At 45.5% G+C, this 25,569-nt stretch overlaps 3 protein-coding genes and 1 long non-coding RNA gene across 13 annotated transcripts; 2 read left to right on the top strand and 2 right to left on the bottom strand.

Moving 5' to 3' along the window:
* Positions 1-69: 69 nt before the first annotated feature.
* On the bottom strand, positions 70-16,447 carry LOC142033843 (uncharacterized). 8 transcript variants are annotated; one of them, XR_012651352.1, is made up of 8 exons: positions 16,121-16,447; positions 7,016-7,105; positions 6,236-6,413; positions 5,601-5,657; positions 3,189-3,312; positions 2,370-2,473; positions 780-917; positions 72-310 (listed from the first exon to the last, which is right to left on the bottom strand). It is a non-coding gene; the product is annotated as an uncharacterized LOC142033843 (long non-coding RNA). The 8 variants fall into 8 exon arrangements; XR_012651355.1 differs by having other exon boundaries at positions 6,236-6,423; XR_012651354.1 differs by having other exon boundaries at positions 89-310; positions 700-917.
* Positions 10,271-15,954, top strand: LOC142033840 (endogenous retroviral envelope protein HEMO-like). Its single transcript, XM_075034334.1, has 2 exons — positions 10,271-10,289; positions 12,311-15,954. The coding sequence occupies exon 2, from the start codon at positions 14,022-14,024 to the stop codon at positions 15,357-15,359; it is 1,338 nt and encodes a 445-aa protein (XP_074890435.1). The 5' UTR covers positions 10,271-10,289; positions 12,311-14,021; the 3' UTR covers positions 15,360-15,954.
* A 34-nt stretch (positions 16,448-16,481) lies between the features above and the next one.
* On the top strand, positions 16,482-18,989 carry TAF13 (TATA-box binding protein associated factor 13). 2 transcript variants are annotated; one of them, XM_075034336.1, is made up of 4 exons: positions 16,482-16,563; positions 16,779-16,857; positions 17,361-17,458; positions 18,352-18,989. In XM_075034336.1, exons 1-4 carry the CDS (start codon positions 16,537-16,539, stop codon positions 18,520-18,522), a joined length of 375 nt encoding a protein of 124 aa, XP_074890437.1. In that variant the 5' UTR covers positions 16,482-16,536; the 3' UTR covers positions 18,523-18,989. The 2 variants fall into 2 exon arrangements, with proteins under 2 accessions (XP_074890437.1, XP_074890438.1); XM_075034337.1 differs by having other exon boundaries at positions 16,515-16,563; positions 16,779-16,827.
* A 452-nt stretch (positions 18,990-19,441) lies between these two features.
* Positions 19,442-25,569, bottom strand: RMP64 (ribonuclease MRP subunit p64). Of its 2 annotated transcripts, none has more exons than XM_075034333.1 (9): positions 25,462-25,569; positions 25,094-25,248; positions 24,197-24,273; positions 23,956-24,087; positions 23,531-23,608; positions 22,274-22,635; positions 21,529-21,590; positions 20,861-21,111; positions 19,442-20,396 (listed from the first exon to the last, which is right to left on the bottom strand). In XM_075034333.1, the coding sequence occupies exons 1-9, from the start codon at positions 25,550-25,552 to the stop codon at positions 20,003-20,005; spliced, it is 1,602 nt and encodes a 533-aa protein (XP_074890434.1). In that variant the 5' UTR covers positions 25,553-25,569; the 3' UTR covers positions 19,442-20,002. The 2 variants fall into 2 exon arrangements, with proteins under 2 accessions (XP_074890434.1, XP_074890433.1); XM_075034332.1 differs by having other exon boundaries at positions 21,520-21,590.

The following is a 25,569-nucleotide window of genomic DNA, read 5'->3' on the forward strand; positions in this document are numbered from 1 at the left end:
CACTTAAATACATTAAATATGTCTGGTAAATCCATTTATATAAAAATTGCTTTGAAATAGCAGCAGACTGTGAATTGGACCCCATGATCCTTGGGGGGGTGTATAGTTGCCACGAGGTGTCCTTAGTGGAAGCCACATGGCACTAGATCATAAGTTTTTTACAGCTGTACTAGAAACAGCAGGTACAGTCTTACCCTGAAGAACCAGTTTTACCTCTGGACATACCTGGATTTTCTGCTTTATTGGTCAAAAGATCTTCATTCACAAATGCTTCCAACACTGGAATTACTCTTGGATTTTCCTCAGCCATCTGCAGGAGGGAACATCACAGTTTTGTTACATGCAAGAACCAGTGCCCTGTGACAGGTAAGGTAGTAAATAAAATCGAGTCCTCTCCTTCACTTAAACTTTAAACCTTACATTTCAGTGCCTTCATGGGAACATGCTTTGGTTAAACGGGCATCTGACACAGGAGCAGACTTTCTTGCCAAGTTCTTGAGGAACATGCTATGTTGTGGAGTAAGGAACTGCACTTCCCCAGGCCAGGGACACAAAAGCTCTCCCTTTTTTCCCCCACTCATTGATCAAAGGAGGGACTGGCAGCATACTGAAGCAGTAGAGACCATTTCAATTTTAAATGCTTTTGATGTCTTAAATTGTTTGCAGGGTGTACACCACACTGCAAGCAGCCAGCATTACCTTGTAAAGCTTTGCCTCTTCTGCACCTGTTATGTACAGAAGTGATGTTGAGTACAGGCTTCTATGGAAAAGGAATTTACCTTGTGCATCTCTCTGGTCTTCCAGCAGTACTTCCTCCTTTTTCTTCCTCTACAGCATCTGGTCTAGTCTGTCACCATAACCCTGGCATTACACAGCCAGTATTTTGACCGTATTCTTGCAACAGTCCCCTAGAGTCACTGTAGTGTAGAATAATAGAATTTTAGTAGGGACCCTGACCAGATGCTACATCAATAAATCTATTAATATTAATGAAGTAACCTAAACAGGTTTCTTGGGTTATTTTAAAAAGCAGGGAGGGGGGCTCACAGACATTTTGGATTTTAGCTCTCTATGAGGCATTTACACAGAGAGGCAATGTGCACTAAGGCAGAAAGAGCTCTGGTTGACTGTCACTTTGAAGGTTGTTTTGGTGTTGCCTTTCACTCTTTTTCTTGTCTAGTCTTGCTCCTTGGGCTCAGCATCGTTTTCAGACTCTGCTCAGAACTAGGATGCACTGCAGTAGGAGCACTGGTAGGTACGAAACAAATTCTGGATGCCAAAGAGAACACGCCAAGTGTTGAATACAGACAATTCATTCTGCATTAAGTGGGGTGGCTGCCCATGAGAAGCAAGATACTGCTACCTCAACTATCAATGTTCCTGGCAAGAGAGGAAACAGAAATTTTAGCAGCTGCTAATGTTTCCAGTCTGTATCACTGGCTAATCCTACGCATGCTTGAGATTACTTTTAATACCTGCTCATCCCAGCTATAACATGATACTGTATTTTATGGAGGAATTGTAGCTGTTTCTGTGCAAACAGGGACAAACCCAGGGAGACATACAGCTTCTTAACATCACCCTCCTGCTTAAGTGTTTTGGAAACAGAGTAAAACCAGAACCCATTTACAGAAGAGGCAGAGGAGGGAGGAATAAGTTGTGGTTTTGTCCTGTGCTACAAACAGGACACAAGATGAGAGGAAAGGAATAGAACTAAGAAAAGCCAAACTGGTCTTGCATTACATCCCAAAATAAAGATGGTAAGTTAATAAATTGAGAGGCATCACAGGTGAATTATTAAGAGAAGTCATTATTGTGGGATCAACCAAAAGGTTTTATTAAACTGATTAAATGAGGATTAAATGATGATCAGACCGTGGTCAAACACTCTATTACTTACTACACTTCTAATAATTAAGCTAGTTTGTATACAATATGCTTTAGACCTAATACAGAATGTAATTTACCTTGCTGTAGCTATCGGATGTCAGGTAAGGAATCTCTCGACCTCAAGGACTAACCTTGAGAGGTGTCAAGGGGAGATCCCCACCATGCAGCCTGCTGCTGTGCAAGGGAGCTCAATAGGCTGTGGTGGCTGCAGATATTTATAGTGTAAAGTGATTGACTTCTCGTCAAACTTCCCTTTGGTCTACACGTAACTGTGCAAGCCCAACAGCTGTACTGGCCAGTCCCAGCTCAGGCTGGTACTGTTAGCTCCTGGTAAGACACAACCTAAATTCCTTAAGTTCCTGAGAAGATACGGCCTAGCACAGTTTCTCAAGGTTTGTACAGCAGGGCTGACTTCACTCAGGCCTACTTGTAAGTGATGCAATAACCAAAGTACTCTGAATTCAGAGTGGTTGACTTACCTCTATGGGCCTCTATATAAGAAGCCACCCTCTCCACAATATGCTATAGCCAGTCCTGTAACTTCCTTTTCTTCTCATCTGATGCATTCACAGCCAGTTCGTATCTAAAACCAACACCAATAAAAAGTAAAGTAAGCAGCCCTTCTTTACCTACACAAGTGATTTTAATACTGGGTTTGGTAACTGCAATTTAATCTGCTCTTAAGAACTAGCCACAGCATTAAGCCTGTATGCACAAATTAATTTTAACCTTAATTTAACACTGTCCAAGCACTTGTTAGAGATCAAGTATTTAAGTACTTCAGCTATAACTACTTACAAGCACCTCTTATAGAAGCACCGAAAACTGTTTTGCTCAATAAGGTAATTATTGAGCAGCTATCAACTGTTTAGGTAAATATAAAGCAGATTTTTTCCAGGGAAGGTAGTTCACATTTTTGTATTCTAATAATCTACAATGGTATTTGCACACTGTGTGGCACGTTTACGAAGTTTATACAAGACAATAAATCTACCACTTGCACAGATATAGCTACTTAAACGAGCATTTTCTTTGAAAAACATTGAGAACAATGGAAAACATACTATGCCAATAAGTAGTAAGGGGCAGGGGGGAATAAATCTTAGCCCTATTCCTGCTAATGCTGTTCCCCAATAAGTTACTCTCCACTGGTTCTCGTGTGATGAATACAGCACTGCTGGGCTGTTGCCCTCGCCCCTGGTGTAAGCGCCAGAATGTGGTGTCTTGGGATGGCACCAGCCCCGAGCTCCGCCAGGGAAGGCTGTTTAGACTCAAACACCGAAAGGCGCTGTACTCACTTCTTCTGAAGTCATTCCTTGGGATCCTTCCGTGCTTCATCTCTGGCTTCTACTCTCCAGTGTGTTTTTGTTTCTCCAGTGTCTGCACCTCAGCTGCATCTTTTCCTTCTTCCTCTTCAGTTTCCTAGAGAAAAACCTTCGTTCAAACTTCACTTTGCAAGGCATTTACTACACTAGAAGAGTGAGCCTCCTACTGGAGACATAACGGATTTTTCTTCATAAGGAAAAATATAACAAAATTTTTTTCTTAAGGCAAAACCTGACAAAGGCACAAGAAACTTGTATTTCTCAAGCATCAGCAAAACTAGCTAAACCACTCACAACGATTTGTAAAGGATATAAGCTATTGTACAGTTCAGAAGTATTATTTAAGAGGGCAAAACAAATGCACTCGGACCAAGGCCCATGTAGATTGGGTAAGACTTCAGAACCACAGCTGTCTTTGTGGTCAAAGACAATAAAAACCACTGCACTGATATTTAGATTCTTTTTCTTCCAAAAAAACAGAAGGTGTGGGAAATCTAGTACTCAGCCCCCAGTTACAAGAGACATTTCAGAAATTCTAGAACTTGATGATAGGAAAAATAAAATAAGGAACAACACCAACAAAACTTGGGAAAGAGCTGGCAGGTAGATCTGTAAGCAAGCCGAGCATGACTATGGTTTGCATGCTGTCAGAAGGACCTGCTGACAGCTTTGGCCCACAGCAGCCAGGGTTCAGGTGGACGAAGTATTTACAACATTTCGGATAAAGGAATAGTTTTGGACAATTTTTAAAGACCATTATAACAGAAAAATATTTCTTTTACTCCCTCCTTAGTGGCTCCCCAATATGACTCCTAAGGCATACTTAAGAGACATTTGTTCTAAACCTAGTATTCTAAAGGAGTACTTCTAAGAAATTCACCAGAAATATTGAGTGCAATAAGCAACTTAAAAGTAATGCAATAAAAATAACAAGAAACATGTTTTTACAGTATAAAGCATTTCAAGGTTCAAGTTTGTTTAAGACATTAAGAAACACTAACAGGTCTCCAAGTTGATGAGGATAAATCTTGTCCAAGCCTTAGATGTTAAGTTACAAAGAAACACAGATCTCCTTGCAGCTGCAGGTGGGAACTTAAGGAAAATACAAGTTAAACAGCATGGGGCATAGGCCCTTCTTTTATAACCTAGCTGAAAAATACATTACTTACTTAAGCAACTGATCTGTGTTCCATTTCCACGGGCCAGGTCAATCCCAAGCACAAATACAGGCTGGGTGGAGAATGGTTTGAGAGCAGCCCTGCAGAGAAGGACTTGGGGGTGTTGGCTGACAAGAAGTTCAACATGACCCAGCAATGTGTTTGCAGCGCAGAAAGCCCACCATATCCTGGGCTGCATCAAAAGAAGCGTGACTGGCAGGTCAAGGGAGGTGATTCTCCCCCTCTACTCCACTCTCATGAGACCCCACCTAGAGAACTGTGTTCAGCTGTGGGGCCCCCAGCATAAAAGGGACATGGATCTGTTGGAGTGAGTCCAGAGAAGGGCCACAAAGATGATCAGAGGGCTGGAGCACCTCTCCTATGAAGACAGGCTGAGAGAGTTGGGGTTGTTCAGCCTGGAGAAGAGAAGCCTCCAGGGACACCTTATAGCAGCTTTCAGCACCTAAAGGGGGCCTACAAGAAAGCTGGAGAGGGACTTTTTACAAGGGCAGGAGCAACAGGACAATGGGTAATGGCTTTAAACTGAAAGAGGGTAGATTTAGATTAGATATAAGGAAGAAATTCTTCACTGTGAGAGTGGGGAGGCACTGGAACAGGTTGCCCAGAGAAGCTGTGGGTGCCCCATCCCTGGAAGTGTTCCAAGGCCAGGTTGGATGGGGCTTTGAGCAGCCTGTAACTTCCTAGTGGAAGGTGCCCCTGCCCATGGCAGGGGGATTGGAACTAGACGATCTTTGAGGTCCCTTCCAGCTCAAACCATTCTATGATTCTATGACTGGGTGCCCCTCCTCTGACATTTTTGACCTAGTTTAGGCTAACAGCAAGGAACATATCTCACCAAAAAAAAAAAAAAAAAAAAAAGGGAAGAAAATAATTGTTTATTTAGATGTTGACAGAAGTCAAGTGTTATTATACAGAATGGAAAAAAGGATCTACAAGTCACATTGTACTTAGGGGAAGTCATTCTGAGCCATGCTTGGCCCCCTGACAGTGAGGGACTGCCACAGTGAGAGACATCTAAATACCAGTGCAGGCTCGCAGACTGAACGCTCAGTTACAGCCAGAAGCAGGCAGCATACACAGAAGTTACCACAACACACTCGCGTTGACTTAAGTCCTGCTTTTGATGAAAGAGTGTACTCCACCCTCTGAATTAAACTCAGTTTCAAAGTTGCCGGCCATGGGAAACTGCCATGCTTGTGGGGATTACCTTCAGTTTCCAAGTTGTTTGGCCATAGTCAGTCAATTGTGCGTCAATCTGTGAGAGCTGGAAAAAGGTGAAACTTAACTGAAAAGGCTACACATCCATTCCTGTTTCCTTAACTCCGGAGCTCATGAAGAACATATTTTCTTTTTGGATTTCCACCCTCACTGTCAAGAACAGCAAGAGCATCTAATTCCATCTCTTCACAACTGCCAATAGTTTCACTCACCAGCTGTTTGCCCTCCTGCTCTCAGAGTCATCAGTTACTTCACTGAAATAAAAGACTAAATCCAATCCCCTTTCTGTATGTTATTTATTATTAAAAGCATAACCTCAAGTTTATTGATCTAAAATAATTTAGCATGTGTCATGGTTTAACCCCAGCCAGCAGCAAAGCACCACGCAGCTGCTCGCTCACTCCTCCCTCCTCCCAGCGGGATGGAGAGGAGAATCAAAAAAAAAAAAAAGTAAAACTCATAGGTTGAGATAAGAAAGGTTTAATAACTAAAGTAAAATAAAATATAGTAATAACAATAATGATAAAATATTATAATAATAATTGTAATGAAAGGGAATGTAACAAAAAAGAGAGAGAAATATAACCCAAGAAAATACAAGTGATGCACAATGCAATTGCTCACCAGCTGCTGACCGATGCCTGAGCAGCGATCCGCCCCTCCTGGCCAACTCTCCCCAGTTTATATACTGAGCATGACGTCCTGTGGTATGGAATATCCCTGTGGCTAGTTCGGGTCACCTGTCCTGGCCACGGTCCCTCCCAGCTTCTTGTACACCCGCTTGCTGGCAGAGCACGGGAAACTGAAAAATCCTTCATTTAGGATAAGCGCTACTTAGCAACAACTAAAACATCAGTGTGTTATCAACATTATTCTCACACTAAATCCAAAACACAGCACTGTACCAGCTACTAGGACAAAAATTAACTCTAACCCAGCCAAAACCAGGGCACCATGTTAGAAAGCAAATACTCTTCATTCACAGTGTTCAAATTCAAACCACCTAACAAGCATGGATGCGTGTTTATATGGATACATGTAAAGCAGGAAGGAAGAACTTACCCAAAATCGTGCTAAAAGCAGACAAAAGTAAAGCCCCATCTTTTGCCTCAGCTAGGCCAAACTGGTTCTGCATGCAAGCAATGAAACAACCTGTCCTCTTCTCCCTTTCTACCTATACTTAGCCCATACTTAAAACCTTAGCGTGTTGTAAGAGCATGTACCAGTGCCATCAGAAAATGAAGAAAAAACAAGTTTACTTTAACTTTTTTTTTTTAAATGGTCTAAGAGCTAGTAAAGTCCTAAGTATTTAGAATCCATATAGATTACAAGGACATTTACTTCCACGAAGCCTTTTTCTGACAGAGCAAGGAACTCGGTGCTGTAACTGCACTAGGATCTTACCTTATATTGTTAAGTTTCATCTTCAGCTTCTCCTGACCAGAGCTGGGCATCAGCAAAAGTTTACGTGTTCTTTCCCAAGTCACAGATGATCTGAAAGGGAAATTCCAGAGTTCATTTGAGATCCCTTTTCCATAAAACCCTGCCACAAAGCAACCTGCAATTTTTCAATTTCTCATTACTGGTGGGGAGGGAGGAGGAGAAACCCACAGACTTTTGTATGACACCCTAGCACTCTTTTTCCTAAAATGAGAGTCAGCAATGCAGAATACACAAATTCATACTCAACATATTACAAGTGCAGAGGAACTCAGCTTCAAGTTACAAACCAACTGCCAACCAAAGGCAAAGAGGAAGTTGCTCGCACATTAGCTGTTCCATAATTATCTGTTTCAAGGATAAATGTGCCTTCTTTACAAGCTTCAGGACAAGAGGAGAGGCCAGTAAGGGTGACAGCATGGTGGGAGTCTGTTACAGACCACCCAGCCAGGGTAAGAAAGTGGATGAACATTTCTCCCCTCTTTAAGCAGCTCCAGGAAGTCTCTGTATCAGACTGGTTCTCATGGGCGACTTGAATCTCCCTGACATCTGCTGGAAAGGCAACACAACGAGACACTAGCAGTCAGGACTTCTGTGGCGTGTCAGGAACAGCTTCATGATATGGGTATTGGATGGGCCAGCTGTGGCTGACACACAGCTGCATCTGCTGCTCACTAACAAAGGAAGAGCTCACTGGGGACATGGTAATCAACTTGGCCTTAGTGGCAATGAAATAGGAGGGGAATGACGAAAGAGTAGCAGATCCTGGACTTCAGCTTACTCAGGGAACAACTACATGGGATCCCATGGAAGGTGGCTCTGATGAGTAAAGGAGCTCAGGAAAGCTGGCAGGTCTTTAACGAGGGCATCCTCCAAGCACAACAATGGGCCATCCTCATACTTGGGAAGACAAGCAGGCATACTGGGAGATCACTTTGGCTGAACTAGGAACCCATGATGGAGCCCCAACATAAAAAGGCAGCATATAGGAGGTGGAAACAGGGACAGGCTGCAAAGGAGGAATTTAGAAACTTTCCCCAGGTGTGTAGGGATAGTGTAAAGAAAGCCAGAACTCAGCTGCAGCTGAGACTTGTCAAGGACATCAAGGGCAACCACAACTTCTGCAATTACACTGATAGTAAAAAGCTGAACACAGCAAACATAGGTCTACTGCTGAGTGGAGTGGGTCATACATCCTAACACCTCTGCTTGTCTTTACCAAAAAGGTCTCACAGGCCTTTGAAATATGTAAAAGTGTTCCAAGAGGAGAGCTGCCAGCAGTGGATGAGGATGAAGCTAGGAATTACTCAAAAAAGCCAGACCCCTACAAGTCCACAAGACCTGACAGGCTACAGCTGAGGGTGCTGAGAGCGCTGGCCGATGCTCTTGCAAGGTGGAGGTCTCTGACAACTGGAAGAAAGCAACTGTTGCACCCATCTTCACAGATGCCAAAACAACAATCCAGGGAATTGCAGGTTCAGCCATCCTTACCTCTGTCCCTGGGAAAATCATGGAGTGAGCTATACTGGAGCCTATTTCTGAGCATGTGAAAGAGAAGAAAGAGTTTGGAGACAGCATTAATTTACCAAGGGTAAATCATGCCTGACCAACCTGACTACTTTCTATGATAAAATAACTGGATTTTTGTATGAGGGGAGAATAGCAGATGTCATATATCCCAAATTTAGCACGTTTTTTCACACTGTCTCCTGCATTATTCTTGTATCCAAATTAGGACATTAGAGTTTGGATAGGTGCACAACTAGATCAGTAAAAACTGGTTGGATAATTGGGCTCAAAAGGTAGTAGCTAGTGGGTCACACTCTACCTACATGGCAGTTACAGGTGGAACACTGTAAGGGTCTATCCTGGGATGTGTCCAGTTTAACATCTTTACAAGCGATCTGGAAGAGGTGCGTTCCTGCCAAACGTGCATATGGCACCAAACTGGGGGGAACAGTTGACACGCTCAAGGGCAGGGCGGCCACTCAGAGTGACTTAGGAGAGCTGAAGGGAAAGGACTGACAGCAACCTAATGAAATTGAACAAGGGCAAGTGCAAGTCTTGCTCAAGGGAAGGAAGAGCTGCTGGCAACCACACAGGCTAGGGACTGGCTGTTTGGGAAATGACCACCTTTCTGACCTCATGGCTGACCCTCTTTTAGGTAGGAGAATGGACCAGACACCTCCCAAGTTCCCTTTCAAACCAAATGACCTGACAACCTAATAATGAGTGTAATATACAGATTTAGGAAGGGTCACCAAATCCATCTTTGAGTAATTCCGTTGTGCCACAGCTTCAATCTGAAAGAAGTACAACTTTTTTTTGCTGGGGTGAGAGGCAGCAGCCCAACCCCGTGTTTCCTTCCATTCATCAAACCATTTCTCAGGCAATGAGAGCAAGGGTTTGTCTACACTGGGAGGTGGTTACACAGCAAACTGGTTACTGTAGGCAGAGAACTGAAACAAAACCCCAGGTCTTCACTGACAAAGGAGAATTAGACTTTACGATTTTTTTCCCCGAGGAAAATGCACTCTATTAAAAACCTACTGACATCAAAGTGAGAGAAAAGGGGAGTGAAAAGAATCTCAGTAGATATAATAAAGGGGGATGAAAGATGATGTTTAGCGCTTACATTGTTGAAATTAGCTGAGGCAGAGACAGTCCCTGATAAGAAGAGCTGGCCCCAAGAACCAGCCAAGAGGCAGAGACAGTTCCTGATAAGAAGCAGGAGCTGGCCCCAAGAGCCAGCCAAGACTGGTCTTGCGGCTTGGGTGAATACCAAGAAACCACTGAGCCTGCGCAAGAAAAGAGGTTACTAGCGGTGACGAAGAGGAGTCGTCTATCTTCATCTCTGCGACCACCAGATGACCACCATAAGGAGGCCCTGCGCAAGCACAGCTGAGAGGAGACTATGGAAATGACCTCTCAGAGCTAATTTTAATACGAAGCAGGGATAGGTCATGCATATATATAGGCGTATTGTGAATATGTAACATTTGACTGTATAAACTTGAGGCAAACTGCCAAGTCGGGCGCGCACGACTTTGGTGGGACTACCCCCCCGTGCTGCCCAGCGCTGAATGAACATACCTACTTTACAGTCTCACTGATTGTGGAGTCTGTTTCCGCACATCAGTTTTGGCGAGCCAGCCAGGAGACTCTCTGCTCGGCTGCGGGACCGACAGCCGCTCACCGCGGGAGCAGACAACCACGTCCTGAAGCCGCGGACCAAACGGTATGTGTCACAGAGGGAGCGTAAATCGTACGGGCCGGGGCAGCTGGTAAATCACACAGAGACATCTGGCGTGCAGCGTAGACCCCGTATGGGAGGAGGGTACCCTGTATAGGGGGATTTGCTGACTGAGCGGCCGCTAACGATCTTGGGGGTAGATCGAGCAAATCCGGGGTGACTGCTGCATCCCAGTATCAGGAGCCAGGACGGACCTGTCGATGACTGGTATATAAGAGGCAGGAGAAAGGTAAGCGCACCCCCTTGCAATTGCACTTGGTACATTTTTGGGGTAAGCGGACCCCCTCACAATTGTGCTTGGTACATTTCTGCAGCTGCTGAAAGGCTGTCAACTGGAGCGATGATTGTATGATATGAATGTTTGGAAATTTTATGTTAAAGATTTTGTGTGGGTGTGTGGAAATGATATGTTGAAATTTATAGGTGTATGTATGTTTGTTAATGTGTGAATGTCTTTACGTACTAATAGGGGTGACTCCCTGCTTTGTATGTGGGCTTGCAACTGGACTACATAATAATTGGCATCTGGCTTGGGTTTTGTTGAAGTGTAAATCTTGTGGGAGAAGGTGGTACTGTACATCTAGCAGATGGAAACCAGACTGCCTTGAGTGTTTTCCCCAAATTCCACACTTTTATGATTGAGAAAGAGCTCACTAGGAATCCAAAATAGTGAGATTGGTGTGCGTAGGGGAAAATTTAATTTCAGAAATTTGGATTTGAAGTTAGGATCAAGGAAGGCCGAAAGCCGGTAAGAATTAAACAATATCCCCTAAAGAAGGAAGATAGAGAAGGAATCCGGCTGGTGATAGAAAAATTTTTGCAGTTCGGATTATTAAAAGAGTGTGAATCTGAATTCAATACCCCTATATTACCTGTTCGGAAGCCCGATGGGTCATATTGGGTGGTCCAAGACTTACGGGCGGTGAATAAGTTAACTGAAGATCTTTACCCGGTAGTGGTGAACCCATATACCCTGTTGACCGTATTAACACCTGAATTGACTTGGTTTATTGTTTTAGATTTGAAGGATGCTTTCTTTTGCCTCCCTCTCCATGAAGCCAGCCAAAAATTATTTGCATTTGAATGGGAAAACCCCAAGAGTGGTTGAAAGACCCAGCTCACTTGTACGGTGTTGCCACAAGGATTTAAGAACAGTCCTACCATTTTCGGCAATCAGCTTGCAAAAGACTTAGAATCCTGGGAAACCCTGTCTGAGGAGGGGAAGCTGTTGCAGTATGTGGATGATATCCTGATCACCACCAAAACAGAGAAAGATTGTATGACATGGACGGTGAGTCTGTTGAATTTCCTGGGACTCCAGGGGTACCGGGTATCCAAGAAAAAGGCACAGGTAATGCAACGCAAAGTGAATTGTTTGGGCTATGAAATTAGTGCAGGACAAAGAACTTTGGGACAGGCCCGTAAAGAGGCAATATGCCAAACTCAGAGACCTCAGACAGTAATTACGGACTTTTCTGGGAATGACAGGGTGGTGCCAATTGTGGATCTATAATTATGGATTGCTTGTTAAACCACTGTATGCGTTGACAGCTACTGAGCAGAAACACCATGAGTGGAACAAGGAGACCAAACGAGCCTTTGAGCTACTGAAAAAGGCTTTGATGTTGGCCCTGGCCTTAGGACTCCCAGATGTAAGCCATTTCTTCTTTACTCTCACGAGAAGCAGGGCATTGCCCTGGGAATATCAGCACAAAACCTGGGTCCATATCGACGGGCAGTTGCCTACCTCTCTAAGCAGTTAGACACGACTGCAAAAGGTTGGCCTGGATGCCTGTGGGCGGTTGCAGCTGTGATACTGAACATACAGGAAGCCCCAAAGTTTATTCTGGGCCAGAAAATGACTGTTTTGGTGTCCCACACAGTATCAGCAGTACTGGAAGCAAAGGGTGGACACTGGCTCTCTCCGCAAAGATTCCTGAGATATCAAGCTATATTGGTAGAGTAGGATGATGTGGAGATTGTAGTCACTAACATTGTCAACCCAGCTTCTTTTCTCAGCGGGAACACAGGACAACCCGTACATCATGACTGTTTGGAAACCATTGAAGCAACCTACGCCAGCCACCCAGACCTGAAAGACAGCCCCATGGAAAACGGGGAAACTTGGTTCACAGACGGAAGCAGTTACGTCCTAAATGGTAATCGACATGCCGGATACGCCGTCACCACCAGCCAAGAGGTAATAGAATCAGGGGCTTTGCCCATGAACACCTCCGCACAGAAGGCAAGAATAATTGCTCTAACCCGTGCCCTGGAATTGGCCCAGGGCAAAGTTGTGAACATTTATACAGACTCAAAATATGCCTTTGGAGTTGTACACGCACATGGAGCAATTTGGAAGGAGAGAGGACTATTGAGTTCCCAAGGGAAAAATATCAAACATGCAGAAGAAATTCTGAAGTTACTGGAAGCTGTCCAGCTCCCTAAGAAAGTAGCAATTATGCATATTAAGGCACACCAGAAAGTGAGCTCAGATTTGGAAAAAGGGAATAAGCTGGCGGACAGAGAGGCAAGACAAGTGGCCAAAACAAGGCTAAAAATAGAAGGGGCCTTAATTCCTGATAGGCAGATCTCCCTAGAAGGTAAGCCAGAATACACCAAGGAAGATCAGAAGCTCATCACAGATTTACAAGGGTCATATAATGAAGAGGGGTGGGCTCATACCCCACAGGGAAAGTTAATTGTTCCCTCTTGCTTATTATGGCATTTGATACGGGATGAACATAGGAAAAGACATTGGGGAACAGAGTATAATGTATATATATGTATAATCTGTATAATCATTTGATAAGAGAAATTGTGGCTAGAAATTTATACACCACAGTGAGACAGGTGACTCAACAGTGTGATCTTTGCCTCCAGACTAATCCTAAGAATACCCCCAAGCCGGAAATGGGCCAGATTGGAAAAGGCAATGGGTCTGGACAACAATGGCAAATTGATTTTACAGAACTTCCAAGAAAAGGGGGGTATCGGTATTTATTGGTATTAACTGTTACCTTTTCACGTTGGCCAGAAGCATTCCCAATAAGAACGGCTAAAGCTCAGAAGGTAAGTAAAATACTGGTACAAGAGATAGTACCACATTTTGGGGTACCAGCAACCATATCTTCTGACAGAGGACCACATTTTGACTCAAAAATAGTACAACAAATTAGCCGCCATTTGGGTATAGATTGGCAGCTTCATACTCCATATCACCCCCAGTTGAGTGGTCAAGTGGAAAAAATGAACCACTTACTTAAACAAACAGCAAATTGTGAACTTAGGACAAGAAGCAAATTTGACATGGCCTCAGTCCCTCCCTTTAGCCCTTCTGCGTATATGAACAAGACCAAGGGCGAAAGAAGGACTGAGCCCCTTTGAAATCCTGTATGGACAACCCTATGGGATACAGAGAGGGGTGTCTGTACAAGCGGGGGATGAAATTATGCCTTCTTACATGGTAGCATTAGGTAAGCAACTTAATAAAATCAGGAAGCATGTGATAGGGACTCAAGGGAGAGGTTTGGATGGGCCTGTACATAATATACAACCAGGAGATTATGTGTATATAAAGTCTCTTACAGAAAAAACTCTGGAGCCGCAGTGGGAAGGACCATTTCAAGTACTACTTACCTCCTTCACCGCAATTAGGATCAAGGAACAGAGCGCCTGGATCCATCACACTAGGGTGAAGAAAGCACCCAAAGGACAATGGACTTCACAAGAAAAGGGACCTTTGATGCTCAAATTTGTGAGACATTGATTGTCATGCTCCTGAGCTGGACCTTGCCCAAGGGGCAGGCTTGGGATCGAAATACTTATTTAAACATAACAGAGAGTATCTCAAAAGCACTAAATTTATCAGACTGTTGGGTATGCAATCCCCTTCCTCGGGGGAACATGGAACTCCCCTTTTTAGGAATCCCGACCACAAATTGGACATCTCTTACTAGGGACGGGCCAGACAGGAATGGATCATGCCCTTATGGAAAGGGAAATACCCAGCGGGGACCCAGCTTTGATCTGGAGGTACCTGACCCTAAAGAGGTCTTAATTACTGGCCGTTACTTAAATATTACTGATAATATTTGGGGAGACATGGACAATTGTAGCCTTGCAGAAAATCTGGGAACTTTTGATAAAGGAAAACTAGAACGTCTTGGACTGAACTTAACTATCAGTTTCTATTATATCCGGAAACCAAAGAGGGGGCGAGGACAAGACAGAAGCGAGTCGCATCTAGGTCCAAGATGCAACATAGGGCCCAGATACTGGTGGCTCTGTGGGGATGGCAGGGCCAGAAAGAGTTTACCCCAGAACTGGAAGGGACACTGTGTTCGGGGGTACCTCACACCTCAGACCAGTATATTCAAGGGAGCTTCACCTCCCCGAGGGCTTTTGAGAACACCTTGGCTCCGTGTAAAACGGACTGAAAACCCACTAATTATTCGAGGTACTGGGTACCATAGTTTCATCCGATGGTTAATCCCCTCTTTAGCGAGGGTAAGCAAATTGGAGAAAGCCATTGTGAATATATCTGCTACATTAGAGATTATAGAAAATGCTACAACTGATGCGATTCGAGGGCTGCAACTGGAAATACAATCCCTAAGTAAAGTAGTACTCCAAAATAGAATGGGATTGGACATGCTTTTAGCAAAAGAAAGGGGCTTATGTGTAGTTATAAACCAAACTTGCTGTACCTATATCAATCAAAACCAACAAATTGCAACAGATATTGAAGAGATATGGGAAAAGACTAAAATACTACATGAAGCTTCCCAAGATGACACTTCTTGGGGCTTGACAGACATATTAGAAAAATTAACCTCCTGGCTGCCAAATTTGGCATGGCTGAAGCAATTCTTTGTCACTACAATAATCATCATTCTCTTGTCTGTGGTCCTTTGCATAGTGGTTCAATGTGGCTTTTGGTGCTCTAAGAGTACAGGAGACTCTTACATTGAATGGAAGAATAATCAATTACAATGGGAACTCGAAACCAACAAATACTTTGACAGGATGCTAGATAGGGAAACAATGTATTAGAAGTACTAGGATTAGATATAGTAAAAGAATTTACTATTTTCTAGAAAAGGGGGGACTGAGACAAGGGGAGTGAAAAGAATCTCAGTAGATATAATAAAGGGGGATGAAAGATGATGTTTAGTGCTTACATTGTTGAAATTAGCTGAGGCAGAGACAGTCCCTGATAAGAAGAGCTGGCCCCAAGAACCAGCCAAGAGGCAGAGACAGTTCCTGATAAGAAGCAGGAGCTGGCCCCAAGAGCCAGCCAAAACTGGTCTTGCAGCTTGGGTGAATACCAAGAAACCACTGAGCCTGCGCAAGAAAAGAGGTTACTAGCGGTGATGAAGAGGAGTCGTCTATCTTCATCTCTGTGACCATCAGACGACCACCATAGGGAGGCCCTGCGCAAGCGCAGTTGAGAGGAGACGATAGAAATAACCTCTCAGAACTCATTTTAATATGAAGCGGGGACAGGTCATGCATGTGTATAGGCATACTGTGAAACTCTATGTATATGTTAACATTTGATTGTATAAATTTAAAGCAAGCTGCCGAGTCGGGCGCGCACAACTTTGGTGGGACTACCCCCCCGTGCTGCCCAGCGCTGAATGAACACACACCCACTTTACAATCTCACTGACTGTGGAGTCTGTTTCCGCACGTCAAAAGCGGCTGAAAAGGACGCCGGCCTTGCGAGCAACGCCTGCAGTCGGCGTTGTGCCCCCACGGCCGCGCTCAGGCGGAACGCCAGCCGCCCCTCGCCCCGGCCGAGCCCGCAGTACCTTCTCGCCGGCAGAGCAGCCGTTTCCTCAGAGAGACCCGCGCGTTCCGGCACGCCCGGCCTGGCTCCGCGGCGATGGATCTCCAGAGGAGAGCGGAGCGGTAAGGCGGGACGGCAGGGCCTCAGCCCTCCCCGCCGCCGCCGCCGCCACCGCTCTGTGCGGGAGTGCCGGGCGGGACAGCGGGCCCAGCGAGGCGGGGAGGGCTGCGGGAGCGGAGCCGGCACCGAGAACCCGCCGGGGAGCGCGGCCGCGGGCGGAGAGGAGCGGGACGAGGCCGGGCCGGGCCGGCCCAGACCCTCCGCCGCACCACAACATGGCGGCCCCCGCGCTGAGGGGGCTGAGGAAGCGGAAGCGCTCCCGCCCCTCCCGGAAGCGACCCCGCCCCTCCCGGAAGCGCTCGTCGGGGTCGGGCGGCCATGGCTGACGAGGAGGAGGACGCGCCGGTGAGTGGCGGCGAAAGGGGGTCGGGAACGCCGGACGGGACGCTCCGGTCTGCATCCCAACCGCAGCCGGGCAGCCCTCGTGTGCGGCGGAGGGGCGGCGGGCGGCCCAGGCCTCGCCCCGGGCCGAGGGGTAGAGGGAAGGGGAGGGAAGGGGTCGGGTCCACCCGCCGCCCCGGGCGCTGACGGCGGCCTGTCCTCCGCTGTGCCCGTTCTAGTTTGAAGAAGACGCGGAAGAAGCCGGCGGGGGCCTGGACGGCGGGCAAGGCAAGAGGAAGAGGCTGTTCTCCAAAGAGCGTGAGTCGAGCTGGGTCAGAAAGCCGTGCCCAGCGCTGGCGGGTTTTAAGGACGGTGACCTTCGCCCAAACGTAGCTGAAATTCTTGAGGAGGCAGCTATGGAGTTCCAAAACTCGGTTTTCCTTAGCAAAACAACGGCTTTCCTTCTGTACCCCAGCTGGCAGTGTAGAAAGCTGTCGTGTAGACCTCCCAAAAATACTGCTAATGCATCCTCTGAACCTAACTGTGCCAAAAGTCACGCGGGCAGTGTTCAGCCCTTGGTAGGCTGAATGCATATTTAGAGTCTGTCATCAGACATGCTCATCTGTACATACAGCACCAGGCTTTTGTTGGAGTCTGTCTACCTGCTTATTTCCTGTATGTTTGCTCAAGGATTGTCCTGCCCAACCGACAAGAGTGCCATCCCGGTGCATCAGTGTGGAGGCTGGTAGCTAACTAGATGCATGCTGCTGACAGTGCTGAATGGATGAAAGCAGCCTCACACTGAGTGTTTCTTTCTGCAGTAAGATGCATGATGTATGGATTCGGGGATGACCAGAACCCTTACACAGAATCGGTGGACATTCTCGAGGACCTGGTAATAGAGTTTATCACAGAAATGGTAAGTCAGCTCTAGAGAGCATGGTCAAAACATCCTTGCTAAGACTTCAGTCTTCTGAAGGTTAATATTTCTGACTCAAATACTGCATTATCTCAGGCCCAAAACTCTGATGCTAGTAGGAAAATGCTAAACTTAAACTTTGCTCTTCTGAGATTAAGGCAAAATTCATGCATCTTGCTCCAAGTGGATTTAGAACAGTGTCTGAAGTCCTTAAGTAGCAGTTAGATTAGTATTGGTGGTGGGAAAATACATGGCTGACTTTGGGGTTCACTGTGGCATCACTATATGTGCTGCTAACAAAAGACAAGGCTCAGCTTTGAAAGTCTATTGACTTTTTGTGTAGTCCCAGTATCTTTATGTGGATAGGAACGTAGCTCTGTGCTACAAAAGAAATGCAAGCTTCTGGGGCCTGAAGCCATCACTATTCCAGACATTTAGATACTGTTTGAAAGTTTATTTTGTTTTTTGAAAGAAGTTATTCCTACTGTTTGTGGATCCCCTTTCTTTTGAAAGGTTGGCCTTGCCTTCCCTCATCAAAATGCCCTAAACTGTCCTGTGATACAGGTACTTCACACTACTTTCAAGTTCTGCCTGATGCTGTTCATCTATAAGCTCTCTGCAGGTTGGGTGTCCTATGTGTAATCTGGCTTTAGTTTTGATGCCATTACTGTTATGTGTATATAGTGGTATGTGCTGGGTTTAAGTGACAGGCAGCTGGGGACAGCAGAGCAACAGTAAGTCCATGGTTTACTTGTGACTAGGATGATGGTGCCCAGATCCTGCAATTGCTTACTTTTTTATTATAAAATGACAGGAAATAAAGTGGAATTGAGAGCTTAAAAAACATTAAGGGGCAAAGGAACCCTGCTGACTTTTTTCTTTTTCTCTAACAGACACACAAGGCCATGTCAATTGGGCGGCAGGGTCGTGTACAGGTTGAGGACATTGTCTTTCTAATACGCAAGGACCCCCGGAAGTTTGCCAGAGTTAAAGACCTCCTAACTATGAATGAAGAACTGAAACGAGCCAGAAAGGCCTTTGATGAAGCAAACTATGGATCCTGATTTTATGCGCAAGCTGTACTGGGACATTACTTGGGCACTTGCTGCCCAAAAGGAAGGAACATGATGTGTGGTGTTTGGAGGGGTTATTGAGGATGGAGGTCACTGCTGGGATGTATGCCCTCGCTCCTAGCCTTTTCTGAGAAGTATTCAAGCAGCTGAATGTTATCTGATTGTATGTGGTATACTTAGGTATTTTTATACTGTTTTATGAAATGAGAAAAGAGCTCTAAGGGTTCTTGTAATGGCAGGAAGTCTGAAGTAGGACTGTGTTGAATCAGATATCTAGAGGGCTAACAATGGATGATTCTCTACAACTATTTCAGTTATCACTGGGTATTCCTGTGACAGGAAACATAGAAAATGGATCTTTGTTAACTGGACAAAGTCTTCAAGCCCAAACAACTCTAGAAGTTCTGCTCTTTGCTCTGTATATGTTCTTTGAATAAAACATTTTAAGTTTGTGCCCACTCCTCATAACTAAAATTACATTGATCAATTCACACAAGGTGCGTAATACAGGGTTTTTAGCACTTAATTGGCTAGGAAGGTTATTTTTAATTCTGTCCCAGTGGGCACAGCTCTTCTGTTGTCTCTCAATAGTAAGCCTAGGAAATTGAAGTTAACCTATTCCCGATTTACTTGCACTTACAGCCTTTCCTTACCCCTGTTAGGCTGGTGCTCTACAATAAAGCAGATTCCTGTTCTTCATTGAGACAATTTTTTCTTTGTATTTGCTGGTGATCCTGATCTTGGGACTTAGTTACAAGCAAGAGCCTGGCAGAAAGCACTAACCCCAGTGCTTGTTCTAATGTTATTTCATTAATACATGTTGGAGTAGCTGTGCTTTACATTGCCAAGCTGGCAGAAATTGCACTTACTTACATTAAAAAGATTTCAGGACAGTGAGAAACATATTCACCAGTCAGGAGTTTACTATTGCAGGCCACAGCTGTGCTCTCCTCTGTTTCTGGAGCAGCTCAGAGGCAGTAGGTTCAGTTAACTCCTTATTTCAGGACAAGGATAACAACTGCTGAACAGTGATAATACCGCAAGTCAAGGCTGTCCCCTATACAAGCAGCACAGAAGGAAGGGTGTAAGACTGCTTCTTTGGAAAAGTGGCAGCAGGTCTTTTGTCCTAAGCACCAGTAAGTGATCAGCTGCAGCCTTCCCCTGTGGATGGTAACTATTTGCACTGTGGATTTGACAGCAGCACATAACATGGTTGAGCAATAGAGAAAGGACACTGAGTGAGGATAACTCAAAAGTCAGTGCTCCTGGAAAAGGCTAGGTAAAAGGATGAAGACTAGTCAACTGTTTGGAACACCCTTCCATTAAAAAAAAAAAAGCTGTTTTACAAAAACATAATAAAATAGTTACACTCTGAATTCTAAGAAAGTAGCAAGTTACCAAGACACCATTAGGGTTCTGGAGGTTTTACTTAAAAAAAAAAATTACTTGACCCCTTCTTGCAAGTCCAGGGTCAGACACCCATTACTGCAAAAATAGAATCAATATCCATGTTCTCAGTAACTTCTTTCCACACAGGGCCAGGGCTTCCTTCCAGGAGCAGCTGCTTAGGGGTCCCCAGTGTGCTTAGTTTGACACAGCCTGTATCAGTATTGGAACATCCTTCCTGACTCGGAGGCCCATCCTGGTAAGCTGGGAGGATGAGTGATGCACTATTCTCGCAGACCCCCAAAATCTCAGGTTTTTGCCGAACAGTCTTCAGAGTTCTCTTCAAGCGCGTGGATGATTTGATCCTCCTTCGACAGAGCCATGCCCTGAGGTACTGCTTTGGCCAGTGTGCGTTTTGTGACCCGTATAGGAGGTATTTACAGACAGATGTTTTGACACAGCACAGTTTTTTCTTCAAGCTTAAGGGGAGGAAGTTGCACAAAACATAACTTTATCAGCTGCTAAAGTGTTACTTCATTTGAGGTTTGGAGATACTTGGTTATTAGCCTTCTCTACCGTTTATCTTTGTCATGCCAAGGAGATACACCACCACCTTGTACAATATAGTAGCCAGGGCATTCCAAAGACAGACAACACCCCTTGCATCATATAATCATTACCATTAAACATGCACATGATTTAAGTTGCATTTTCATCCTCCCTCTTAAGTATTTGGGCATTTGTTAGCCTTTTAAATCCTTTCACAAATGACTGAAGCTAAATAGAATGTTCATGTCAGAGCATCCAGTAACCTGAAGCAGTGATCCCATTTGAGTTTGAAAAGAGTAGGTTAGACCACTGCATTTCTCTACACTGTAGCAAAATAGATAATATTAAAATGTAAAGTGTCAGATCCAGAAACCCCACACACATGCAAAATTACCTGCATCCTTGAGCCTCCACATGGTGCAGCCGGTTGCTTTTCAACAACTTGTTACGCAGAAAATAAGCTTCTGTTTTGAATTTGTTGCCTTTACACCACAGAATAGCTTTTCTGAGTGCCTCTGACAGTTCCCCAAATGACGTAGCTGTTTGAACCATCTGTACAAGAGATCCAGTATGCTGCGATTTTGCTATACGAGAGGAAAGCGATGCTGACTTTGCTTTAAAAGATGTTGACGCAATGCTTATACCCTGAAATAAAAAAATTACAGAAACGGTCTTTCAAAAACATGACATGCCTGATCCTCTCTGCTGAAGAGGAGCAGAGCACTGATGGTTTTGTGATAACATTCCTTATTTCCTAAGGAGAAAGTGAAAGAGCAGTCTTGTTTTGTGGAATACAAAAAGAAGAGGCAGGCAATTAGAATTTGTATTCCTGTCTATTACTGACTTGCTCGCTGATCATTTCACTTGACATACCAACAAAAGCTCAAATTCCTAAGCAGGAATTATAAGCAATTTTCAGTGCAACACTTCCACGCTAACTTAGGTTATTAGACAAGCAAAATTAAGGCAGGGAAAGGGGACATTTTCAATCAGGGATACCATGTTTTGAGTGTTAGGGTCTTTAAAGTAAAAAAAAAAAGCATGAAACAGTACCGTACAAACCTCTTGTGTTGGAGGTCTGGATGGTCTAAGTAAGCTCTTCACATCAAACCCCAGGTGCTTCCCTACAAAGTGAGAGGAGAGTTCCCATTACAAAGTAAAGACAGTTTTAAGTCTTTGCACAGAGACACCACAATGCTTTGCCCTGCTGAGTTCTCAGATCACCTGCCATCTCAGCAGGCTCACACTTGTACTCAACATTTCCAGGCAAACTCAAGGGGACTACACTCATTTCACATGGCAGCTGGCAAGGTATGAAGAGGATGCAGAGATTCGCAGATGGCTGCAAAGGAGAACTTAATGGGTAAAAGCTGCACACAAACATCCGGATGCCTGCAGTCACTGGCCATAGCCCTGACTGCAGGGGAAGACTTGGGCACAGCCCAGAACCAGCAAGCACAGTATGGACTGCAGACAGTGCTCTTAGCTTTCCTCACTGTCCTTGGTCCCCATCTATGCAGAAGCAGGAAAATACAAAGTAACTGTTCACAGGATCTGTATACTGCATTCATTACCTGCTTTTCTCCATGCTGTATCACGTTTAAAAAAAGAAACAAAACAAAAAAACCCCCAAACCTCACAATACTGACATTATCCACAGCTATATAAAGGCAAGGCTATGTGCAGCATTCTCTTCTTCCAAGGACAGAAAAGGGGAGTTTGTACTAGAACCACACTCTGTTGGACAGAAGTTGCAGTCAGTCTCTGAGATGTCAGAAACCAGTAGCACTGTAGCACAAGGCTTTACCTTTGCTGGCTCTGGTCACCGGAACTGGCTCTCCGATGTCCACAGGGCATGGGACACTACAGTTGTTCACAGCACTCATGCAGGTCACAGAATTTCTTGTTTTCCCAACCTCTGACACTGCTTCTGGCATTGTTGGGAAGAGCTTCTTCAGCCAGCTGGTAGGTTTTTTTGTTGTAAGCATTCTAGCCTTTTGCTTCTTCACCTCATAAGAAATGTTAACTCCAAGGAAGTTACTGATATCAGAAGGGAAGGTAAACCCCTTGATATAAGGCATCTGTTGGGTCTCAGATACCAGATGAAGTGATGTCAACAACATGCCATACAAAGACATGAGGCTCTGCAATACACATCTGTACTGAATCCTAAAGAGAGAAGACAGAAAAGTCAGGAGTCTTCTCCTGCAAAACCTTGTGCTCACTGAAGAACTACCTTCAGCTCAAGCAGAAAAGCTGATAGAAGAGATTCAAAGCTGCCCTTTCCCTGTTCCCCCTCAATAGAAGCTTATCTTTTTACACTGCATCACCAGGCTTTCCTTAATATTAGTCTGAGCTTTAAGTAACTGTTCAAGATCAGATTGTAGGAGGGAGCTTCCCTAGAGCTTTGCCAAGTGCCACACCTGGGACTCATCAGGTTGTCAGATCACATCCAAATCATTTGACATAAGCTCTTCCCCTAAAAGCAATCTGTACCAACTCGGGACAACAGTGCTAGCATGGATGCCATACAATCACCTGCTCTACATTTACCAGGGAAACAGATTTCTTGTGCCAAAGAATGTTCTACTGAGTTGTTCTACACAATGCTGTTACTCCTTCAGCTACAGACAGCAGTTACTTTCTCATATTGAGAGAGACCAGAACACTGATTTCCCTGGAAAGCTCAGCAGTTACCATAGAACAACTTTATCCCAGCCATTCCTTTTCAGCACGAGGCGGGACTTACTGCTCACTGCAAAGAGCGCCAGATGTTAGTGTTTGTGGCAGGCTCGCATTAACACCATGATTTTATTAGTGCTACATAAAGTTTGCTATGAACCAAGAACAAAGCCTTCCATAACAGCACATAAGAAGTCTCTCTCCACTTGGATAACTCTTCAGGTGCTAGAATCAAGTCCAAAAGGATGCAAGGACCCCCCTCCCCCCTCCTCCCAACTGAATAAAGCTCACTCAGCAGCAAGGCCTAATTACAAGCTGTTCTCCCTGACAGGCACGTCAAACAGACAGACAACAAACAACACAGACTTTTGAATACACAAACCATAGCCGGCTCAACAACCCTGAAGCCACGGTGTTCAAAAGTATGAATTCTTCCGAGCAGAGATGTTTAACGGACAAGCTGAAGATTACACCAGTTAAGGATAAAAAATAAACAGCATGTAATGAGACCTGCTGAACACACCAACCAGGGGCAATTCACAAGGCAATATTATCCTGGATAATTTGTGAGATGAGTATCCAAACTTTGGGTTGCTCAAGGCTGGAACAGCAGCCAGCCAACAGCCTGAGGTCCCTACATAATAACTTGAAAATAAGATGTTTGGCTATCAAAGAAACTTCAAGTTGCACATACGAATTACACAGTTGAATCCATCAGCAATACAGGGCCTACAGCAGACCTAGTTTTGGTCTCATGAGGTGCTGCTGGTGAACTGTAAGAATGTTTTCATGGTGAAAAAAGGATACAGAAAAGCTTTACAGCAACAGTCCAGTAGACGCAGTATGAGCTTGCAACCTCCCAATACCTTCAGAGCCACTGTTTCCAGCATAGGCTGGCTGGGAACTAAGCACTCTGCATGGGCTTGGGATGTACTTTTCCTGTGTTGATATAAGGATGAGGAGATGGTTATGATCTAGCATTCCCCCCCACTTTAGCTCTGCAGACTCAGTTAACGGATAGTATAACATACGGGATCGTGATACATACTTGGGAATCAGTTCCACCAGAGTTTCAATGCAGCCCAGCAAGTTCATTTTCCATAGGCGCTTCAAGCATTGTTCTACCTAGAAAAAAAGAAAACTCCTTTGATTAGTATTTTGAGAGATGGGAATGCCTTGGTCTAAGAACTGTCACTATATTAAGTGACACCTTCCGCTATTCAGTTTAACAGCATAAATTGCAGGTTTGCATGATGGAACGTTCTAGTATGTTCCTATACCTGCACTATGATGAAAAATATCCCTTTATCACACTATTGTGGATATGGAATTAAGTGAAGGGCTGGAGTAAGCCATTGTTAATTGGTGCTGCATGGTTTCCTCTGCTGTATACGTTTCCCCTGCCTTTGGTACTGGCCTTCAAGAATGAAAATGTATAAACAAATCGAGAAGGTAAGAACAATTCCTATTCTATTTCAAAACAGCTATTTGAAGATACTGACAATCTCTTTACCAGAAAACTGGTAAGGAGTTCACTTTTCATCTTAAAACTGAAAGTGCCTAATAGCGTAGCCTAGGATTATTCTTCCCCCTTCCCATTATTACAATTAGTTGAGAAAGAAAAACCCATATTACTCATACCTACTATTCAAAGGTATGGAATTGTACCTACTGCAGGTCGCAGCGTGTGTATGAGAGACCGAGTATTGGGTCCCCGGGGCCGGAAAGCACAAATTGCCCTGGCTGCACAGTGCCATGAAACCCACTGAACTGAACTGTGAGGAGGCTTAAAGCCGGCGAAAAGGCACCTGCTCCAAACCGCTTTTTGCGCGATGCTCCGGGCATCGAGCGCTACTCCGAAGGCCTTTCGGGGACTGCTGACTGGGGGCCGGGGCGCAGGGACCAGCTGCCGGCTACCTGCCGGCCAGCCGGGGCAGCTCCTCACCTGCTGCAGGGCCAGGTAGGACCGGTGCCGGAGCAGCCTGTGGTGGTAGACGTAGAGCACGGCCCGCAGGACGCGTCCCTCGGCGGCCAGGCCCGTCCCCGACAGCCGCTTGCCGGCGATGTCGCACCGCCGCCGCAGCGCCGGCAGCCACCTCACTGCGGGCGGGAGACGGGCACCGCCTCAGCGCCCGCCTCAGGCGCCCCCCAACGGTCCCGCCTCCCGGGAGCACCCACCGACCGACCGACCGACCCACCGACCCCCCCGCCGCAAACGCCGGCGTCCCGCACGGCGCCCGGGAGCGGCTTAAAACGCCTCCCGGCCCCCCTCGGGCCCGCGCCCCAGCTCGGCCCGGCCCCCGCGCCGGGGACCTGCAGGGTGTTCGGCCGCCAGTGCCACCGTCGCGCTGCTGGCGGGCCACGGCACGTCCAGCCGGTTCCACGCCGCCTCCGGCGCCGCCATCTTCCCCGGGGTGGGGC

Source organism: Buteo buteo, chromosome 8, assembly GCF_964188355.1.
Source record: "Buteo buteo chromosome 8, bButBut1.hap1.1, whole genome shotgun sequence".
In the NCBI taxonomy this organism is placed as follows: domain Eukaryota; kingdom Metazoa; phylum Chordata; class Aves; order Accipitriformes; family Accipitridae; genus Buteo; species Buteo buteo.

Excerpts from the sequence above, each read along its gene's own strand:
- TAF13 (XM_075034336.1), top strand. The coding sequence starts at position 16,537 with ATGGCTGACGAGGAGGAGGACGCGCCG. Across the intron at positions 16,564-16,778 it reads ACGAGGAGGAGGACGCGCCG|TTTGAAGAAGACGCGGAAGA; the intron begins GTGAGTGGCGGC and ends TGCCCGTTCTAG. Across the intron at positions 17,459-18,351 it reads TAGAGTTTATCACAGAAATG|ACACACAAGGCCATGTCAAT; the intron begins GTAAGTCAGCTC and ends TTTCTCTAACAG.
- RMP64 (XM_075034332.1), bottom strand. The coding sequence starts at position 25,552 with ATGGCGGCGCCGGAGGCGGCGTGGAACCGGCTGGACGTGCCGTGGCCC. Across the intron at positions 24,274-25,093 it reads CCTACCTGGCCCTGCAGCAG|GTAGAACAATGCTTGAAGCG; the intron begins GTGAGGAGCTGC and ends CTTTTTTTCTAG. Across the intron at positions 23,609-23,955 it reads TGTTGCTGTAAAGCTTTTCT|CTTGTCCGTTAAACATCTCT; the intron begins GTATCCTTTTTT and ends TGTAATCTTCAG.
- LOC142033840 (XM_075034334.1), top strand. The coding sequence starts at position 14,022 with ATGGACTTCACAAGAAAAGGGACCTTTGATGCTCAAATTTGTGAGACA.